This window comes from Ixodes scapularis, unplaced genomic scaffold, assembly GCF_016920785.2.
Source record: "Ixodes scapularis isolate PalLabHiFi unplaced genomic scaffold, ASM1692078v2 ptg000320l_1___fragment_1__unscaffolded, whole genome shotgun sequence".
NCBI classification, from domain to species: Eukaryota; Metazoa; Arthropoda; class Arachnida; order Ixodida; family Ixodidae; genus Ixodes; species Ixodes scapularis.
Genome location: NW_024609961.1, coordinates 603,341 through 622,049, shown reverse-complemented (window position 1 = coordinate 622,049; position 18,709 = coordinate 603,341). Strand labels below are relative to the sequence as shown.

The 18,709-nt window shown below is 48.7% G+C and overlaps 1 protein-coding gene across 1 annotated transcript in view; it reads right to left on the bottom strand.

Moving 5' to 3' along the window:
* LOC8050789 (cholesterol transporter ABCA5) overlaps positions 1-18,709 on the bottom strand; it is a 119,192-nt gene that overhangs the window by 56,008 nt on the left and 44,475 nt on the right. Inside the window, exons 3-10 of the mRNA XM_040213927.1 lie at positions 10,633-10,905; positions 9,092-9,224; positions 8,265-8,383; positions 6,970-7,193; positions 6,327-6,513; positions 4,897-5,043; positions 3,299-3,443; positions 721-877 (exon numbers count right to left, since the gene is read on the bottom strand). Of these exons, the coding sequence (XP_040069861.1) occupies positions 721-877; positions 3,299-3,443; positions 4,897-5,043; positions 6,327-6,513; positions 6,970-7,193; positions 8,265-8,383; positions 9,092-9,224; positions 10,633-10,905 (1,385 nt within the window). The remainder of the gene's footprint in view (positions 1-720; positions 878-3,298; positions 3,444-4,896; positions 5,044-6,326; positions 6,514-6,969; positions 7,194-8,264; positions 8,384-9,091; positions 9,225-10,632; positions 10,906-18,709) is intronic.

Here is an 18,709-nt window from a genome sequence, read left to right as displayed (position 1 = left end):
ATACACGTTCGAGTCACGGTGGAGTCCGCGAGAACTCAGAGTCCGGGAATCGAGTATACACTCGTGGTACTCCTGGTACAGCAGGTATCGGGTACAGTTTTGGTGTACAGAGTGCTCGAGATCAGCTAGACGAACGATATAGCAACTCGGGCAGTAAACATCTCTAGAGTAGATAAACTTTAGATCAGCACTGTGGGCGAGTTACGTAAAGTGCCCACTGAAAGTAAATAGACCAGCAGACTCTAGCGATGCCTACAGTAATTAAACAGAGGAGCCATATGGTTACTAGTCTACACAAAAGTAACTGCATATTCTCGTCAAGCAGAGCAAGTACAGTAAGTTACTCTAGCGAGGCCAAGCGCTCCACTGGTCTATTTCGTTTTGAGACACGGCCTCTCTATATGATTCAAGCCCTCTTGAGAACGGTCTGCCGAACGGCTCTTTTTTGCCGGAGGAAACAAAAGTGCTTACGGTGGCCGCAGTGAGTGATATTAAGCCTAATGGCTCCGTGTAGCGGCCTTGTGACCGCTGTTTCACGCCTCACGCGGCGAGATTAGGAAACTCAGCTGGACCGCTCTTTCTATGTATTTCCTGGTGCAGCGGTAGGCCGTAGTGAAGCGGAAGTGATCAAGTGGCCGTGCCTGCAGAGCACTGTACGTGGTCGTCTAAGGATAGTGTTTAGCCTTCCGCAGTAAACAGCGAGACAACGAGATGACACACCTGATGGCTTCTCGCTCGAGAAGTTCAGCAGGGCGGTCTTCCACATCGGCGTTCGGAGCAATCTCGGACTTGGCGGATTTGTCGTGAACTTCCTTCGCCTTCCAAGGAGCAAAACACCTGAAGATGAACCAGGGGCTGCGACTCTGGCCGAACTCCCCTGCACAAGGGGAGATGCAGGTTGAGGTCAAGCTTCCACAGTGAACATTACAACCAGATGCATTTCTATCTGTCAATCGAACCGCCATAGGCATTTATCATACAGACCGCTGAACAATATAGGCGAAACATAAAACTAATAAATTCTTTAAAATTAAAAACAGCTTAAGGATGTGGGGTCCCGTTAGCCCTGATCTAGTTGACAACCGAACGCCGGCACCTGGAGACTGGTCATCGGTCGCCTCCGTAGCAAGACGGTTCCTATGGTGCCTGAGGAACCGGATGGAGGACGGTTCCTATGGCCCCTCAGGAACCGGATGGAGGACATTGGCGTCGGCGGCGGTATACATCTGCGGACTAGCATCGCAGGAACGATTGGCATCCAGCATACACTGAAAGCGCACCTCTCCCAGACTTTCCTGATGACCTTTTTTGATCCCCGAAACTCCCCAGCAGAACGTAAGTGGAATAAGCCCTTTCTGTCGAGAGCTATGCGTTGACGTGTCACGTTTATTCGAAAACTAGGGACCAAGGAATCGGAAGATAACACTACAGATCACTGGCACCCTTTTTTTCGTTTCTTTTTTCGCTTGTTTGTTTGTTGCAGTATTTATACTCGATGTTAGCACATATAAACTTCAGTGTAAGTCAGCGCTGTTGTTCGTGTAAGCTTTTCTTTCTGAACCTTGTCTGCGCTATTTGAAACTTTTAACCATAAAATGCCAACTGGCGCGAACGTCAACGTTAGTAATAAATGAACGAGGACATCATTGTCTTCGTCAATTTCTTATTTTTGTGTTCCGTCTAGGTGTCCTTTTAAACAAAAGCATTGAACCAACTACAGCAGATTTCCATTTTATGAGACACGCAGCTGAAGCTCAAGTTCAATATCCGTTTTCCAGGCACAGGCTATCTTTTAAGTGTGGCTCCTCATTCTTTCTTGCCTTTTTTGCCTTGCGAGGACACCGAGAATTCACCAAGTTTGGCGAATGAGCATCGTGAGGCGTGACTCAAAACGTGTCTGTGGTGCGTGCGATGGCGCCCAGTTCGTTTACGGCACAGGTGCATGGCAAATGGCCAACTCTCCTTGCTTAGACTGCGCCGCACTGCGCCACACGTCGACGCGACGTACGCGAAATCTGAGTTGGCTTCCGCAACAGTGCAATTGAGCATTGACGCAGTTGACTGTAATGTAAATATCCAAGCTTCAACGGTGGACATTCCAGTTACAAGCGCCTGTAATGCGGCGTTTACAATGGGTATTAGAATTGCAACTGCTTGAGTAGTAATTCATACCAAGTCTCTGCGGCGGGTGCTGCCACGGTGGCCATTGCCAATACGATTGTCTGTAATGCATACCAAGGCTTTGATGATGAACATTTAGATACGACTGCGCGTAATACAAGAAACTTGCATTGCATTGCATTTGCGAGCGAATACAATTCCTTGCAACAAATTACATTTTGTGCAATGGCTTTGTGATTCAGTTTATTTTTTCGTCAATATGACATACTTATTGTGTACTTGTCAAACTTCCATCTTATTTTGGTATACCATTACCACAGAATATCGTCCCATTACGTTAGATATCTTCAACAAAAAAGGCCGCAGTTTTCAATTTAATATTTCAAAAAGTTGCAGCCGCGTTTGTATTCCAAGTTTGAGACGCCTTCTTTAACAATTCTTTATGACCACAAGGCATTTCTCCAACGTGCCAGAAAACATCATATGGTAGCATTGCTGGCACATGCGAATATTTCTAATTATTTCCCTTGCAATCATAAAATAAAAAAATCCACACCCAGGATTTGCTGTTAGAGAACAGCCGTTATATCCAAAACACCCCAAAGATGTCCTTTGTGTTTTAATTTTTTATCTCTTTATCGTGTATGAAAAATAATTACTAACTCTACTGGCGAAAAGATTGAACTATAGGGGGCGCTCCGACCCGTTTGTTGTCCCCACACCTCGGTGTTTACCCAACACAAGGCACATGCCCACTGGCCTTGTGAGCATGTGTATGTTACCTTCAAAAGAGCGCGGGGCACAGTGTAATGTAAAAATACCGACAATAAACGAAGTGACGCTAAGTGCCGGTTTTCTCCCGAAAACAGTCGTCAAAGAATGCAAGCTTTACCCACTTCCGCTTTTGTGCTGAGTTCCGCACCGCGCATGCTGCATTGTTCCTGCAGGCCGGAGTGGTAACAAAAGAGCCCCTCCTCCCCCCAACCAATGAACACGAACTCCAGCCGAACGCTGACGCCGCGTTCGGTTAAGTCAGCCGAGCGCTGAGTCATTGCACTTGTTGTCCCCATCCGTGCAGTTCTAAAGTTAACCGCTTTGGGTGCCACGTTCTGATCTCCTCCCCAATAGCTTTACGAATTTTGCGACATCTGAAATCATAGAGCAAGTTAAAAATTACCTGGGATGATAGCGTCGAAATAGTAGGCGAGAAAGCCGTAGAGAAAAATGTCAAAGAGCAGCATCAGCATAGAGCTCCCCACGGAGAAGCCGTCTTCAAAGACATTCCGAAATCGCATAGAACCTATCACGTCCATCTGGCTGATCTGCAAGCGAAGAAAGAAAAATGGCGGTATTTTCGAAAACTAGCCTATCAGTAAGAAAATGCCAAGCTAATACAGGTGCAAAAATACATTCTAGAAATGTGTGCTCCAATCAGTGTTCACTATTAAGGCCTGTTCACACATGCAGCAGAGCGCTACAAGCATAGCGCTAACCTCGCACTTAGCGCATGCTGACGGCAGCGTTCAGCAGCTTTGTATCGCACCGTCAAAACTGTTGCTCATGGCAGACGATAAGTAGCTAACGACACGTGAGGAGCGCTACATCAGCGCTTCGCTGCATGTGAGAACCAGCCTTTAAAAGGAACACAAGTCAACGTCCTTCCTTCGTTGAAAGTCTTTTTATCAGTTTGGAGAATAAAAAATGAAAGCCGTTTACAACTCCCTGTAACGCCGAATTGGAGCGCAGCTCTTGAGGCGGAGGAGGGAAGGTACTGAGGGGAGGGTATATTCCTCCTCCCTCCTCCTCCTCGTGATCCTGCCTGCTACTCCTGAACGATAGGGCTCCGGTTCGAAGCCGGCCGAGGGACAAGAGATAAAAGTTTTTTAAAATCATTTTTGGAGTAATGAAAATTCGGATTCGTCCCCGGTGCCCATCCTCCCTGCTCCCCTCCTTTCTCCTCCTCCCCTCACAGGGGTCACGGGATCTCGGGAAGAGGGGAGGGGGTCACGTGACCCCCGGACCTGGGGGGCCACGTGACCTGGGGGTGTCGCGTGTCCTGGAGGGTCACGTGACCTGGGGGATCACGTGACCTGGAGGGGTCACGTGACCTCCTGGTTACGCCGACGGCGACGCCGACGGCGACGCCGCTCAAGGCGGAAACGGGCGCCTAAGAACTGCGCTCTAAAAGGGTGAGTGTCATCGAGCGCTACAGCGGTCAGGTAATTCCAGAGTTCAAAATCTGTTCACCCTTTTCGCCATGACAGCACGGCCCGGAATATGATATCGATCGGCCTGGTTGGTTGAACTTTCCTATAGAGACATCGGTCATCCGTTTGCACGGTGTCAAAAGACAAGAGCCGACAGGGCAAACAAGAGCCATCTATAGACAGATACAAGTTAAGCACGCGCCAAGTCAACACCACTGCCATCCATACCAGATAAGGCATCGGATCGCTCCGCAGTCCGACCAGAAGTAGTAGCCACGAAAGTTTACGAGACCTTCGCGCGGCGCGAGCCTCGGCAGCGGATTATCGGCGCATCGCGGGGAAGCAGTGGGTGACTGCAGCGAGGGTGTGGGAAGAGCCTCCGACGTATTCTTAACTTGCATCTCACTGTAGTCCAGGCAACGCGATGCCACGTTGAGTAGGTAGGACTAATAGCAATCCATCATTGTACTCATAGGCATACGAAGCTGTATACTCCTTAACCGCGCGCAAATAAATCGCAGGACTGGCGTCGCTTTGGCCGAGTTTAAACAGCCAATGGCGAGCTCACCCGCTCAATGCCAAGGGTGAATGCTGCCGGCGAGAGCAGGGCGATCACGTAGAAGACCCAGGTGGAGACCCTGCCTCTGAGGAACACCGACAGCATGTAGAAGAAGCTGAAGAGCAGCATCATCAGTCCCACCACCGAGCCAGCCACCTGCGTGTCAGCGTGCAAGAGGGCAGGGAACGAGGCAGGAACAATAAGAGGAGCAACTAGAGTCATTAAGGAGCGCATAGCCTGGCGCTTCCTGAGTGCCTCGTTTTCCCTCCTCAGCCAATCAGATTGCTGCATTAGTTGAAAAGAACGCCAAAGATCCAATCAACAAGCGTGAACATGTCATGCGACGCGTTTCTCACTCTTTTCTGTCGTTCTCCACCTGTGACTATGCACGGAAGGACCCGAATGATTGAAAGAGCGAGTCTTAGAGCACTGCCGTATAAGATACAAATCCTATCACGCAAATTCCAACTGGCGGAAACATATACCCTGTGGGCCGCCCGTTCTTGGAATAATAGGAGTGTGCACGTGAAGTCCCTGTGCGTTGAATTCAATTCAGTTCGGTTTATTGGCGTCCCTTCTGCATACAGGCGCAATTTTCAAAAATGAAAAGCCAAACATAGCTTCGCGAAGTTCAGTCCCTACATTTCGTCACGGGCTAACCAATAAAGGCAAAAAAAAATACTTAGGAGGAATATAAATGAAACAACGGAGGACTAAGACGCAAATAGAAGCTTTTATTCAGAAAAATAATCGAAGCGAGGAAAGAAATAAAGAAAAAATTGATGATGGAGGCATATTTGTAGAAAATATAGAGGGGTGATTATCTATGAATGCGATAGAATTTATCGTTGCACAGAGGGGCTGGTGTTCGGTTCTCCGGTAAATTTAGCGGGGAACCTGCATTTGTGTAGTAGGTCACGTAAAGTCAATATTTCGCTAAATTTAGCGGGGAACCCGATTCCGCTCAATTTAGCTGGGAATCTGAATTGGCACACGGGTCACGTGAAGCCAATTTTCCGCTAAATGTTGCGGGGAACCTGATTCGGCTAAACTCTAGCGGGGAACCTGAATTGATGCATAGGTCAGGTAAAGTCTATTTTCCGCTAAATTTAGCGGAACATTTACTACATGGAGGCGACATGCATGAGCAGAAATCTGCGATGAGTAGCTTCATATTGTTATCGCATTAAAAGAAAGGTAGTCGCCAGTGTTGCTGATTCGGCAGGGGGTTCGGGAATGGGTTCGGCAGTAGGGAGCTTTAGTAGACCGCTCCGATAACTCCGACAATGATACCCGATACACCTCCGGCGGTTTTTTGCATGCATCCTGACGCCATCAGGTGTCGTTACCAAGGTCATCGTAACTATCTACTAAAGCACCATTCTATCCACCGGCAACCGAACGGCGCACATTGCCGTTCGCTGGCCACAAGCACTCACCTTGGACTTGCTGAAAAAAGGCGTCGCCATGAAGCTGAACATGACGACTGTGAAGCCGTAGAGGAGCGATATGACGAACACGAGGACAATGTCCGTGTTTGGAAGAATGTGAAGCACGTACACCATCCCCGTCATGATCAAGCAGACGTTCACTACCACCACGGCTTCGACCAGGAACCACGCGGTCCTACAAGGATACGGGCCATCAGGACACATGGTACAATAAAGGCTGATATTGATCAAATAGTATTTACTCACGAAATAAGCAAATGCACTACTCAGTAAAGGATTTAACTTAGCTCGTTATACTCAGATAATCAGAACTCCCAACTTCAATTAGAAGGACGCGACGCTCCTCACAATAGGCAATCTCATTCGCTACATAGCGATAATGAGATGCGTTCCGTTGCTTGAGCTATCGGTGACTAAAAAGAGCGACGGCATCCTGAGAAGCAAACGTTTATCCAGAATTCGGAAGCAGGGAGGTGTCCGTAACTCCAGTGGGGATCCTGGGGCGTGCCTGTGCCATGGGTTTGTATATTTTTCGGAAGAAGTTAGGGGGGGGGGGGGGGGGGGCGGACTTAACCGGGGGAATGTTTGGGAAGTGTTTGAGGCAATCTACAGACGTCGTCAGGTTACGCACCAGTAGGCTGAGGGCATCATGCCCATCATGAGCATGCCCTCCTTGATCTTGCGCTCCTTCTCGAGTACGATGTTGGCGCAGAGCACGGACACGAAGGGCGAGAAGGCCATCGTCAGGTAGAAGGGCACCACAGACCTCCACGTGGTGCCCGGGTCCACGTACGGAGGCTTGGGCAAGAGCCGCACCACTAGCTCCGGCAGCCGCGCGTCTGCCTTGGTCCAGAGCTGCGGGCCGACGCAGCGATAGAGAACTCAATCCGAGCTTTTACTTTAAAGTATGAAATGCATTTCTTTTTTTAAATACTCCGGAGTATTTTTTTATGGATTCCGATTCGATTGATAATTACTGTAAACGACTTACTTTTCACGGGCTCAATATTTCGGGATTTAGGCCAAAGCTGAAGTTTTGAAATATTTCGCGGGTTCTAATTTTCGCGACGCGGTGGGATCTCAATATAGAATACAATGTGTTTACATTTTACCGGAATTGTTCGTGGGACCAATTTTTCACGAATTATAGGCGATTCGCGAAATTCGCGAAATTTTGGTCATCGCGAAGATTAAATCGCTTACAATATCTAAACACCTCAACAAATATCGATGAACTCAGAAACCGAAGTATCAAGCCAAAATATGTTGAACATGGTTAAAATTGCGCACAAATAGGAAGGTACAAATTTGACCCATTTTTCGGGGTGCTGACATCACTAAGGGGACTCCGCACCTATTGGCTACCTGTTTGAGATTGTGAGATATCCTGTGTATATACGGAACCACCATCACTCTTTTTTTTTGTCGACATCACGTGCAGGCAGGGGTTCTCTCTTTAGGGCTAGGCTATAGAACTAGTTACCAAATGATAACAATAGGTTTGATGATGTCAAGTCAATGCTTTGAAAGCTCGCTCCAGCACTCGCGCACGGAGCGAGTGTGCGGCCTTTACTCTGTTCTCTAGACTGCCTGCTCGACCTGCAAGCCTGCCTGCCTGCCAGGTATGTCATGGCAGTGAAAAGCGTGGGTAAATTCGAATGTTGGTTTTTGCATCGACTTCATTGGCCCGTTTCACAACAACGATTGGAAATTTAGTAATAATAAAAATAGCGTGTCGGAGAGGATTACGGCAGGGTACGCAGAAGAGATTTTGTGTTCGGGTAGAAATCGCCGGAGTACCCCCTTAGTGAAACCCCCTGCTCCCATAGATCTGTCCGCCTGCCCGTCCGTCCATTCTTTCATTCATTAATGACGTGCAGGCATACACCCCAAAACAGACGTGCGTTCGTGGGGCGCGGCGCAAACCTTGATGAAGCAGAAGTCGATCGCAGCTTGGAGGGCGCTGAAGCCGCTGGAATAATAGGAGGCTGCCGGGCACATCACGGAGTCGGACGAAAAGATGAAGTGCTTCACTCTGCACATCTCTGCGGGAAGAAAGCGGAGGTCTCGGATACGCGGTATGCTAATCTCAAGCGCATTTCTAGTGTTTGCTACGCTTATTTAGATGAAACACGTGTTTTATTTGAGTGTTTCGGTGAATTTCCAAAATCGGAAGCAAGAAATACAATGCTTAAAATTAACGTATCTTTCAATTGCAATATTTACCTTTTCTGAGTGTTTTCACACGAGCGATCTGGTTTCCTTTTAGTTTTCTCTTTCTTTCCTTTCATTTAGATGGATTTGAAGCACCTACATTTCTCTCACAATTAAGCAGCAAAAAAAAGCTTATAGGCTGTTAAACTACTTTGTTAGCCGCACATGATATGAAGCCTGTCTTGGCGTGACGAATAAGGGTGCAGTTCCCGAAATACCTCATTCATTTATGACTATAAATAATATATACAAGCTTATGAAATGTGGAAGTACAAAAAGTGAATACAATTTTATATCATAAATGAAAAAAGTAACGACTGAACGATTTAAATAAGCAGAAGCTTAAGGAAGGTCTTCATGGAGAGAATTAATGAAATAAACGAGGATGAAAGGAACTGACACGAAATTGTTATAACATCAAGTTCTCGTACCATAAAAAAGCGATTATTCTCTACACACTTTTGAAGCGCCCCAAAAGCAAATTTTCTAAATAAAATAGCGGGTATCGGATTCGTTCCATTATGGGTAAACCACGTTACCTATTCCAACTCGCTTCACGTCAGGCGAAGGCACATGCCGCAGGGGAAAACGGATTTGGTAGGAACCAGACTTCTCGAGGTCATCCGAAAAGACGATGCCAACTGCCGAGTGCGTAACATTAAACCGGTACGCCTGCGAGAAAGAAACAACAACAAATGAACAAACATAAACACATATTATATCCACAGGATAGGCCTTGAACTCCTGATCACAAACGATCCAAATGACCAGAGTTTCGAAGGGGATTCACTTCCCACGCCCCATCGCATCAGGTCAGCATGGGCACTCTTCAGCCTCGTGAAATGTTTCGGGACTTAAGCACTATGTACGATGCGACCCCACAGACATCGCCAGCGCGGCTAGCGCTACTGGTGCCACCATATGTTGCCAACTTTCTAACGGCGGACATCAGTCGAGCGTTTGATGACACCTCTGCAGCCTCCGCAAGAAAGTTCTCTCGATGTACAGTCATGCCGCGTTTATATAAACCTCGCTAATAGACACAATTTTTTTTAAAACAAATTATAGTATATTTTTGTTCGTTTCGGCGAAAAAAATGCATGTATACTTATAAGTATACATGCATTTTTCTCTCGTTATTACGAACAACTCACAATTCGATCATATTCTGGGGGAAACGGATGTTTCCTATATTGACGAAACACCGAGAGTACCTTCCTAAACAAGCACAGGGCAACCTACGTTGGGCAGTCATTGGGCTTACTTCACTGCCGAGATGCCTGAAGCTGAAAATAAGGTATTGTCAGCTTACAGGTGAACGGGGTGCACCGTCACTCTTTATCTTAAATATATTATTTTATTTTTACAAGGACTACCACGATACGGGCGTATCAGAAATGAAAAGTAGTGTTGAAGAATATTTTAAAGTATATCAAAATTGTTTCTCTTGTTTTCTGGATAAGTGTACGGAAAAAGAAATGGAAAAGTAAATTTTAACGTAACGAGTAAAGTAATACGTTACTTTTCATCCAAAGTAACTTGTAAACGTAATCCATTACATTTGAAGCTCGGTAATTTGTAATTGCAATCCATTACATTTTTCAAATAACCAGCATACGTCTGGCTGAAACACTCGATCGTGCCTATTTCTGCGGTATGCGGTTCCGACAAGCTCTCCTATCTCTCCATACGTCAAATAGTCAGAAGCGTGAAACATCAACAACGCCTTCCACCCTAAATTCGGGTCTCAGCTCTCCAAACACTGGAGCAGGTAGGCCAAAGAAGCGAGAAAGTTCGGTTTGAACCCGTATTGTCCGCAATGCGGCGAGCAAGTTCGTCTGCTTTTTTTTTCTTTTTTTTGCCAAGGTTGTGGTGACGTCACAACGCCAAGCTCTGATTGGCTCTGATTGAAGGACAGCGGGTAGACCTCAAGGCAGCTTGCTTTGAAATCTACCACTATCCTTCGATCAGAGCCAATCAAAGCTCGACATCTTTCTGACGTCAACACAACTCCTGCGCAATGAGCAGACGACTTGCCCTCCGCTTAAGGAAGCGAGAGGAGAGCGTTGCTTGGCCGCACCTGCTCCATGTCGCTCGAGTTGTTGTAGAGGGAGAAGTTGAAGCCGCTGCTGTACGTGTTGCTGTTGAGGAACTCGACGACCTGGCGCATGAAGGCGCCCACCTGCGCCGTGGCCGGAGCCGCCATCAGCTCGGTCGTGATCTGGGACAGGTGCGAGGGCGTCACGAGCAGCACGTGGCCCAGAGGTCCGCGGTGCGCGGGCTTGGAGCTCGGCTTGAGGCCGCTGCGGATGCTCATGAGCGAGGCCACCATCAACAGCGGCATTATCACCTCCTGGGAAGTGCACCACGGTGGAACGCGTTAGGCACAAAGGAGTCCGCAGCTTTTCGCCACAGTGATTCGAACAAGTGACACCAATTGCCGTCGTTTGCGCGTAGTAACAAACACTTGTACGCATACCCACCCTTCATTCGCTCGATCCCACACAATGCAGCCTTGTGACCGCTCAAATACAAGGTGCCCCCCCCCCCCCCCCAAAAAAAAAAAGAAAACAAGAAAAAAAGAAAAAAAAGCACATGACTGGATTGTCTTTATTGCATGTATAACCTGCGCATCGCCCGAACGCTCCTTCTCCGCTCAAATTTAGTGCCAACGGCCATAACTGTTCCAGAGCCAACTGTTATCTCATTTAAAAGTTAGAAGTGATTTTCTGAAAATAATAGTTAGAATATGGGGCCCGTTTTCGTCCGTTTTCAATAACTGGCGGCCTTAAGGTACTGAGCTTCATGGGCCGCCATTTTTTCACTGAAAATTAAAAAAAAAAAAAAATCACGTAATTTTTGAGTAAGATAACGCTTAGTTCTGAAACTTTGGTATCTCGTTCGGACCACTAAGCTCTACATTTGAGCACAGAATCGCAGTTTGGAGAATTGTAGTCCATTTTTACGCTGAATAAAAGCATATAAGATTTTTTTTTTTTTTTTGGAGGAGGGGGCATTTAGGAAAGGGGACACACCGGACATGTGAGGCAACGTCCCTGCCTGGTACGAAATTGGGGCAAGTACCGTTACGAGTGGTGGTTTGCTCGACAATTGATAATGCACGCAAATGGAGTTAGGCGGTGAGCAATGTGCACTGGCGTTCCCCGCCAACCGTGGAAGTGGAAGGCATTGCCGCCCGTGCAAGAGCCAAGTACGCGGGCTTTGCCAGGCGACACGGGGCGGTGCATAATAAAACTGAGTTTCCTGCCTGGCACAAAGCTGACGCCACGTATGTAGCTGGGAAAACCCTAAACGAATATCGTTGTACAAAAATGTTGCTATTCGAAGAATATTTTCTACTCCAACTATAACGGTACTTCAAAAAACAAGTTCAATTCTCCGTAGCTCAGAGCAATGAGAGACAAACAAACACAGAAAAACTCTCTGACTCATTTAGCCAGGGATAGCTCGTCCCCAGAAAGGCCATGAACGCAATGACGTTGCACTTCTGGCACTACTTCCATGGCCCCGCTGTTACGCAACGTCGGATTCGCTCGGACTTACGCTGAAGGGGAGACTATACGGAGATCAAGACGCCTGCTTCATGCGAAGGAGTTACGTTGACGTCAGAAAGCTGCCGAGCTCTGATTGGTTCTGATTGAATGATAGTGGGTGGACCTCAGAGCAAGCTGCCTTGAGGTCTACCCACTATCCTTCCATCAAAGCGAATCAGAGCTCGGCGTTGCGACGTCACCATAACCCCTGCGGAAGAAGCAGACGAACTTGCACTTAGCATAGCTGGTGAGTCGTCATAATTACAAGAATCAGAGACTGGTTCACGAATACAAGAAAACAATCGGAAACACTGTGTGCGTTTGTCTGTGGGGTCCCCTTCTGTGGGTTCCTCACCTTATGTATTAACACGATAGTCCTAGAGTTTTGCAAATTTTCGTATTTCGAGCCTTCGTGGGCTCTTCCAGAGGCCACACTAATCAAGGATGCTGTAACGGCAGCTAGCGGCAGCGATCCAGCGCTTAAACGGCGCCGAGCTCACGGGACAGGCTCCAGCAAGGGACACGAAGTTCCTGGACCACGAGCTGCACGAACTCTGGGATTCGGCGAAGGGCCCCTAGATGAACTACTCAAAAGGACAGTGTAAATGTCGTAAATAAATATGTAGAGTGTGATTTACCGAGCCTCCACTCCTACGTACTGGTGACCTTGGACCGAGCTACCCCCGACCACGCCCAGCTAAGCTGCCCCGGAGCCCTGGTTCTTTGGGTGAGTCCAGTTTTGTGCCACCCTCATGAGCCTCGAAGACAATGGCGCCTCTCCCGGGGCCCCAACGACACTGGGGCGACGACTGTGAACATCAAGTTCCCGGAGTTCTGGTCGTCCGATTCCGAGCTGATGTTCCTGACCGCGGAACCAATTTTCCGTAAGAGCAGAATCATCTCATCATTCACCAAATTTGACTACGTTGTCGCGGCCCTCCCGCAGTCAACCGCATCCGTGGTTCGCGACATTCTGCGTTCTCCACCCGCAGATCGGCCCAACGAGACTCTACGAAAAGAACTGATTCGTCGCACTGCAAAGTCCGAGCAACGGCGTCTTCAGCAGCTATTGACTGCCGAGGATCTGGGCAACCGCAAACCTACAGAATTATTGCGACGCGTGGAGCACCTCCTTGGGGACAAAGCCATGACGATGGACACATCCATATTCAAAGAACTTTTTCTCCAACGCCTACCAAGCCAAGTCCGGAGGATTTTGAGCACATCTTCACATCGACTCAATCTCCACGCTTGCTTGTTGGCCGACCAAGTCACGGACGTAGGCTCCCATGCCATCTCAGCGGTGCGTAAAAAGACCTCCTCAACTCCGTGCACTACTGTGACCGACATCGGATCCCAGCTTGTTCAACTCCTCAGCTTCAACGATCACATAGAGGCCATGATGAGCGAGCTCAGTCGTAGGATTCATAACCTCCAATCACGACCTTTCTGATCCTTCACCGTCAATCCACTAGCTAACGCTGTCCGGCGTCGCAGTGAATCAACAGCTGGGTCCCCGCTTCCAGGAGTATGCTGGTACCACCAGAGATACGGATCCCAAGCCAGAGCATGCCGCCCACCGTGCAACTACTCGGGAAACGACGTGGGCACCCGCTGAAGGCCGCCGGCGTCGAAAGCCGAACTTCAGGCCGGCTTTTCTACGTCACGAAACGCAACACAAAGGTTCGCTTCCTGGTAGATACTGGGGCTGAGGTAAGCGTGGTACCTCCTACGCTGGAGGACCGCCGGTGCCGCCAAAAGTCACCACCGCTTCAGGCTGTTAATGGATCCCCGATCAAAGCGTACGGCGAAAGGTGCCTGACGTTAAACATCGGACTCCGTCGGACATCCCGCTGGATTTTTATCATCGCGGATGTTCGGCAGGCGATCATAGGAGCAGACGTTCTGCGGCGATTCGCACTGACCATGGACCTGGGGAGAAACCAACTTCTTGACACCGAGACGCAGTTAATTGTCCAATTTGATGTGTCAAAGTCCCCTCCTGTTAAACTTGCTCTTCCACGAACAGAAACGACCTCTCCTTGGCAAAACATCGCCGACGAATTTCCTGCCGTGTTTCGCCCACCGGCTCCCGATCAAGCCATCCGACACACCGTCACCCATCACATCGTGACGAAAGGGGCCCCGGTTTTCGCCAGACAACGTCGACTTGGTTTTATCAGGCCATCTTCGAGTCCCGGGTCTTCGGCACTTCACATGGCCCGAAGAAAACCGAGGACTGGCGCCCCTGTGGGGACTACCGGTCATTAAACAAGTGTACTCTACTCGACCGTTACCCCATCCCTCATATTCAGGGCTTCGGTGGCATCCTACAGGGCGCGAAGGTTTTCAGCAAGGTGGACCTCATGAAGGCATCCTACAAGATCCCCATAGAACCGGTAGACATCCCCAAGACGGCTGTCATCACACCGTTTGGATTGTTCGAGTTCTTGCGAATGCCCTTTGGACTCCGCAACCGCTGCACAGACCTTTCAACGATTCGTCGACACAGTCCTCCGAGGTTTGTCATTCACCTTCGTGTATATCGACGAAATCCTTGTATTCAGCAACACTCCGGAAGAGCACGCCGAAAATACACGACAACTCTTCTCGCGCTTCCAAGAATACGGACTTGTCGTCAATCTGACCAAGTGTGTATTCGGCGTCAACGAACTTGAATTTCATGGCCACCACGTTGATAGCCGCGGAATTCAGCCGTTACCCGGCAAATTCGCAGTCATCCGAAGCTTTCCACAATCCCCGACGGCGAAGAAACTTCGGGAATTTCTTGGACTCGTAAATTTTTATCGACGTTTTATACCCCAGTGCGCCCAAGTCTGCGAGCCCTTCTACGACCTACTGCCGGCCACCAAAGTAAAGGCAGCGCCACTCCATTGGACGCCAACCGCCAATCAAGCCTTCGAGAGAGTGAAAAATATCATTGCCAACGGTCACCCTTCTCAGCCACCCCAAAAGCGACGCACCGCTCTCCATCGTGGTCGACGCCTCGGATGGAGCTGTTGGAGCGGTTTTACAACAACAAGACGGAAACAACTGGCAACCACTTCCCCTCTTTTCGAAGAATCTAACTCCGAAAAAACGGCGATATAGCACCTTTCGACGTGAGCTGCTGCAATATACCTTGTCATCATGCACTTTCGCCACTGCGTGGAAGGCCGAAGCTCCTTCGTCTTGACAGACCATAAGCAGTTGATCTACGCGCTAGCCTCCAACAGCACGCCACATACTCCGCGCGAGATACGGCAGATGGCGTATATTTCGGAATTCACCACCGGCATCCGCTTCGTTAAGGGCATGGATAACGCCGCAGCTGACGCACTCTCCAGAGTTGGGGTCAACCTGTGCTCCACGGAGCGTCGTGCAGTTCCTTACGAACAGCTGGCGGAAGCAGAACGAGGCGACCTCGAACTACAACGCCTACGGACAACGTCAACGACATTAGTCTTTGAAGACATACGCATGCCCGACTGTGACGACACAGTTGCATGCGAAGTTTCGACAGGCCGTCCTCGCCCCTTCGTACCAGCAGACTTGCGGAGAGCAGTTTTGGTCTGCCTGCACTCCTTGTCCCATTCCGGGATACGAGCAACCCAGAAACTGGCAGTTTCTCGGTTTATATGGCCTCGTATCAACGCTGACGTGAGGTCCTGGGCCAAAACTTGCGTCCAGTGCCAACGCTCGAAAGTTCACCGGTACACCAAGGCGCCCTTGCGAACTTTTAGCATACCCAACACTCGCTTCGCCCACATTCACGTTAATATCGTGGGACCACTTCCTCCCTCCCAAGAAAACCGGTATCTTCTGACCTGCGTCGATCGCTTCACGCGCTGGCCCGAATCAAAATCAAAATCAAAACCAATCAAGGATGCTATTACTCCAACGAGAAGAAAATTCCAGAGATACTCTAAAACTGCCCGCGCGCCTACTTTCCTGCAGACCATGTGGACGGAAGTCCGTCCTGCCATGAGCGTGTGGCGTAAAATGTTTTCATTCAAACACGTGACCTCAAAAAAAAACAAAAAAAACTTTTAGTCTTTCTATTTTGGTATAGAAGGAGGACTAGCGAAGCTGTGAGGTAGTGGCTGGCCGCGAGTCGGCAAGCCAGAGTGGTAAGCTTTGAAAGTTTGCGCCATCTATGAGTGACGGCGGCAAGCGGACATCCGCCAAACACAACACTAGGGAGGCTTAAGTGAGGGTGGGTGCAACTCGTAGAACGGGGATCACGGGACATGGACGCCATTTAATTGCTAAGTTTTGCTGGGAGTCTATGGGGCAAAGGGTCATTTTCTTTCCTAACTCAGGTCATAGAGGCCCATTAACGTGCTTGAATAATTTACACAAGGTACAAATGATTACTTTTCCATAGCCACCAGTTTTGTTGCGGTAGGTTAAGTATTTTTTTTAACGCGAAAACTGGTAAATTCCGCCATCTTGGACGTTGCTGCTTGTCTGGCAACCCTGCTTTCTTCTCTCGATGTTTGCAATTCTCGGAGCGAGAAGGAAGCGAGAGAGGCTGCGCCAAGGCGTTCGTTGCTTGCAATGGGAGGCGAGAGGAGGAAAGGCGCATGGAGCGAGAGCGTTGCAACAGAGCGGGCGCCTGCTCTCGTGCAGGCAACATTGACGCATATCCTTTCTCGAATCCTCTCCCTCAGGCACCGCCATTCAATAGACTACTTCCATAAAGCCCTGCATGCAGCACGGCGCGCGTTGCATTCTGGGAACTAGTTGGCCAGGGAGGAGAGTGCCATGGTTTCGGTTTCGATCGACACGTCGACAAGAGATTACACACAGAGCATGGACTATTAACGGCCGTTATCTCATGTTTTCTGGCCCCGAGAGCGTCATTGGTGGTCTCTAAACTAACCTAAATGGTCAGACCTCGAAGCTTTAGCACAAGCCCGAGACGTATAGCTTGTCTTAAGATATGCTTGTTGTATTTTTGTACTTGAGCCATTCTGTTAGCGTTTCGAGGTATGTGGACGAGCCAGTGCTGGGAATGTCGACGCTGCGAAGCTCGGGGATCTTGCTTGTGTACGAATCAACAAGCTGTAGACACCAAAAGTATGCATACATCGAGCTCGCGCCTTTACATTAGTGTTGTTGATCAGGAATTGTTTGTTTCGTGCGTCCATAGACGAAATATAACTTTTTGCAATTATCGATTTTCTTAATACGCCTGTGTACGCGTGGTAAAACTCGGAGGTACCATTGAATTATAACACACTTCTTATCTCTTATCTGTACTGACCCGCAGCACTGCACGAAGCGAAGCTTTCCCCACCCATTTGCATTTTACAAGTAATCAACATCGCGTATGCGCGTAAAGTTATCCTGCGATCGTATAGGCACATTCGCGCATACAAACCGTTTTAAGAAAGCAAAAGTCGAGCACTTGTGTGAAAAATGTCGCACCATCCGCCAGAAGTACGCCGGACGGGCATGAACCCCTATGCGGTGCCCCAAACAAACGAAATTATTCAAAGTGCATTTGACGGTTGCTAATGGCCATAATATGTGTTATGTGTTTGCTTTCTGCCTGCCTGAGTATGCCGAGATAATTTCAGACACACCGTTCAGGCACAGATCTTCGGCGTCAGTAAAAGCTCGTCCAAAAAGGCTTAGCGAGGAGTAGGGGACGCTTTTTAGGGCCTCCGTCGTAGCTAGCCGAGGCTCAGCGTTTGCGAAAACTTAATCTTCTATCAGCATAAAATATGACTGGGGGATATATGATGACACGAGGACGACATCATAGTAACTTTGGTGCAATAGTGAGGTCGAATTTATTGCGTTTCCTTAAAAGTTCATGCGTCAACGCTGGGCTCAACTTTGATACTCCTGTGAGGATGGGGCTTGCTTTTCGCCCAATGAAGTAACAAAAGCGGACGTTTGGCAAACAAAATATGTGTAATGCTCCAGGTGACCGAATTTCACTTCTAGTTCACTGGTACTAGACGGGATTATTGAAAATGGACTCAAAGATGAGGTGACTAAGCCACGTCCTACTACGTTTGCATGCGCACTCATAATATCCGGTGTTTCGGGAACCAAGGAAAGTGCCCCGGCCTTCGTTTTGTATCGCTCGAGAATGAGTGTATTGTACATTCGGAAAAAAAGTCAGATAATCGAAAACGCAAGCAGCGCGTTCGGTCGCGGCGTAATAGCATGAGATGAATCTGCTCAGTCGAAACCGAAACTGAGTGGCCAACTAGTTCCCAGGGTGCACTGCGTAGTATTTCGCCGCATTGGGGCGCGTCGGTTTTGGAAACAGTCCATTGCAAACGCTCTCCAGGTTTTGAGTTGCGCCCACCCTCACTAGAGCCTCCCTACACAACACTATGGACAGCTACCGCCATCTATGAGCGGCGGCGGCGACCAGAGTTCTGTGTCGACATGTTTTTGCGGGGGACACGATCCTGGGGAAACTAGCCCTTAACGACTCCGCTGTAAAAATAGTGAGTGAACCACAGATCACACTCGTTAACCTATGCAGATCGCGCTTCCGAATCCCCACGTCGTCTGTTTTTTTCTCACCCCGTCATTTGCTGGACGTGTTCTTGGAGAATGCAATGATTGGCCAACATG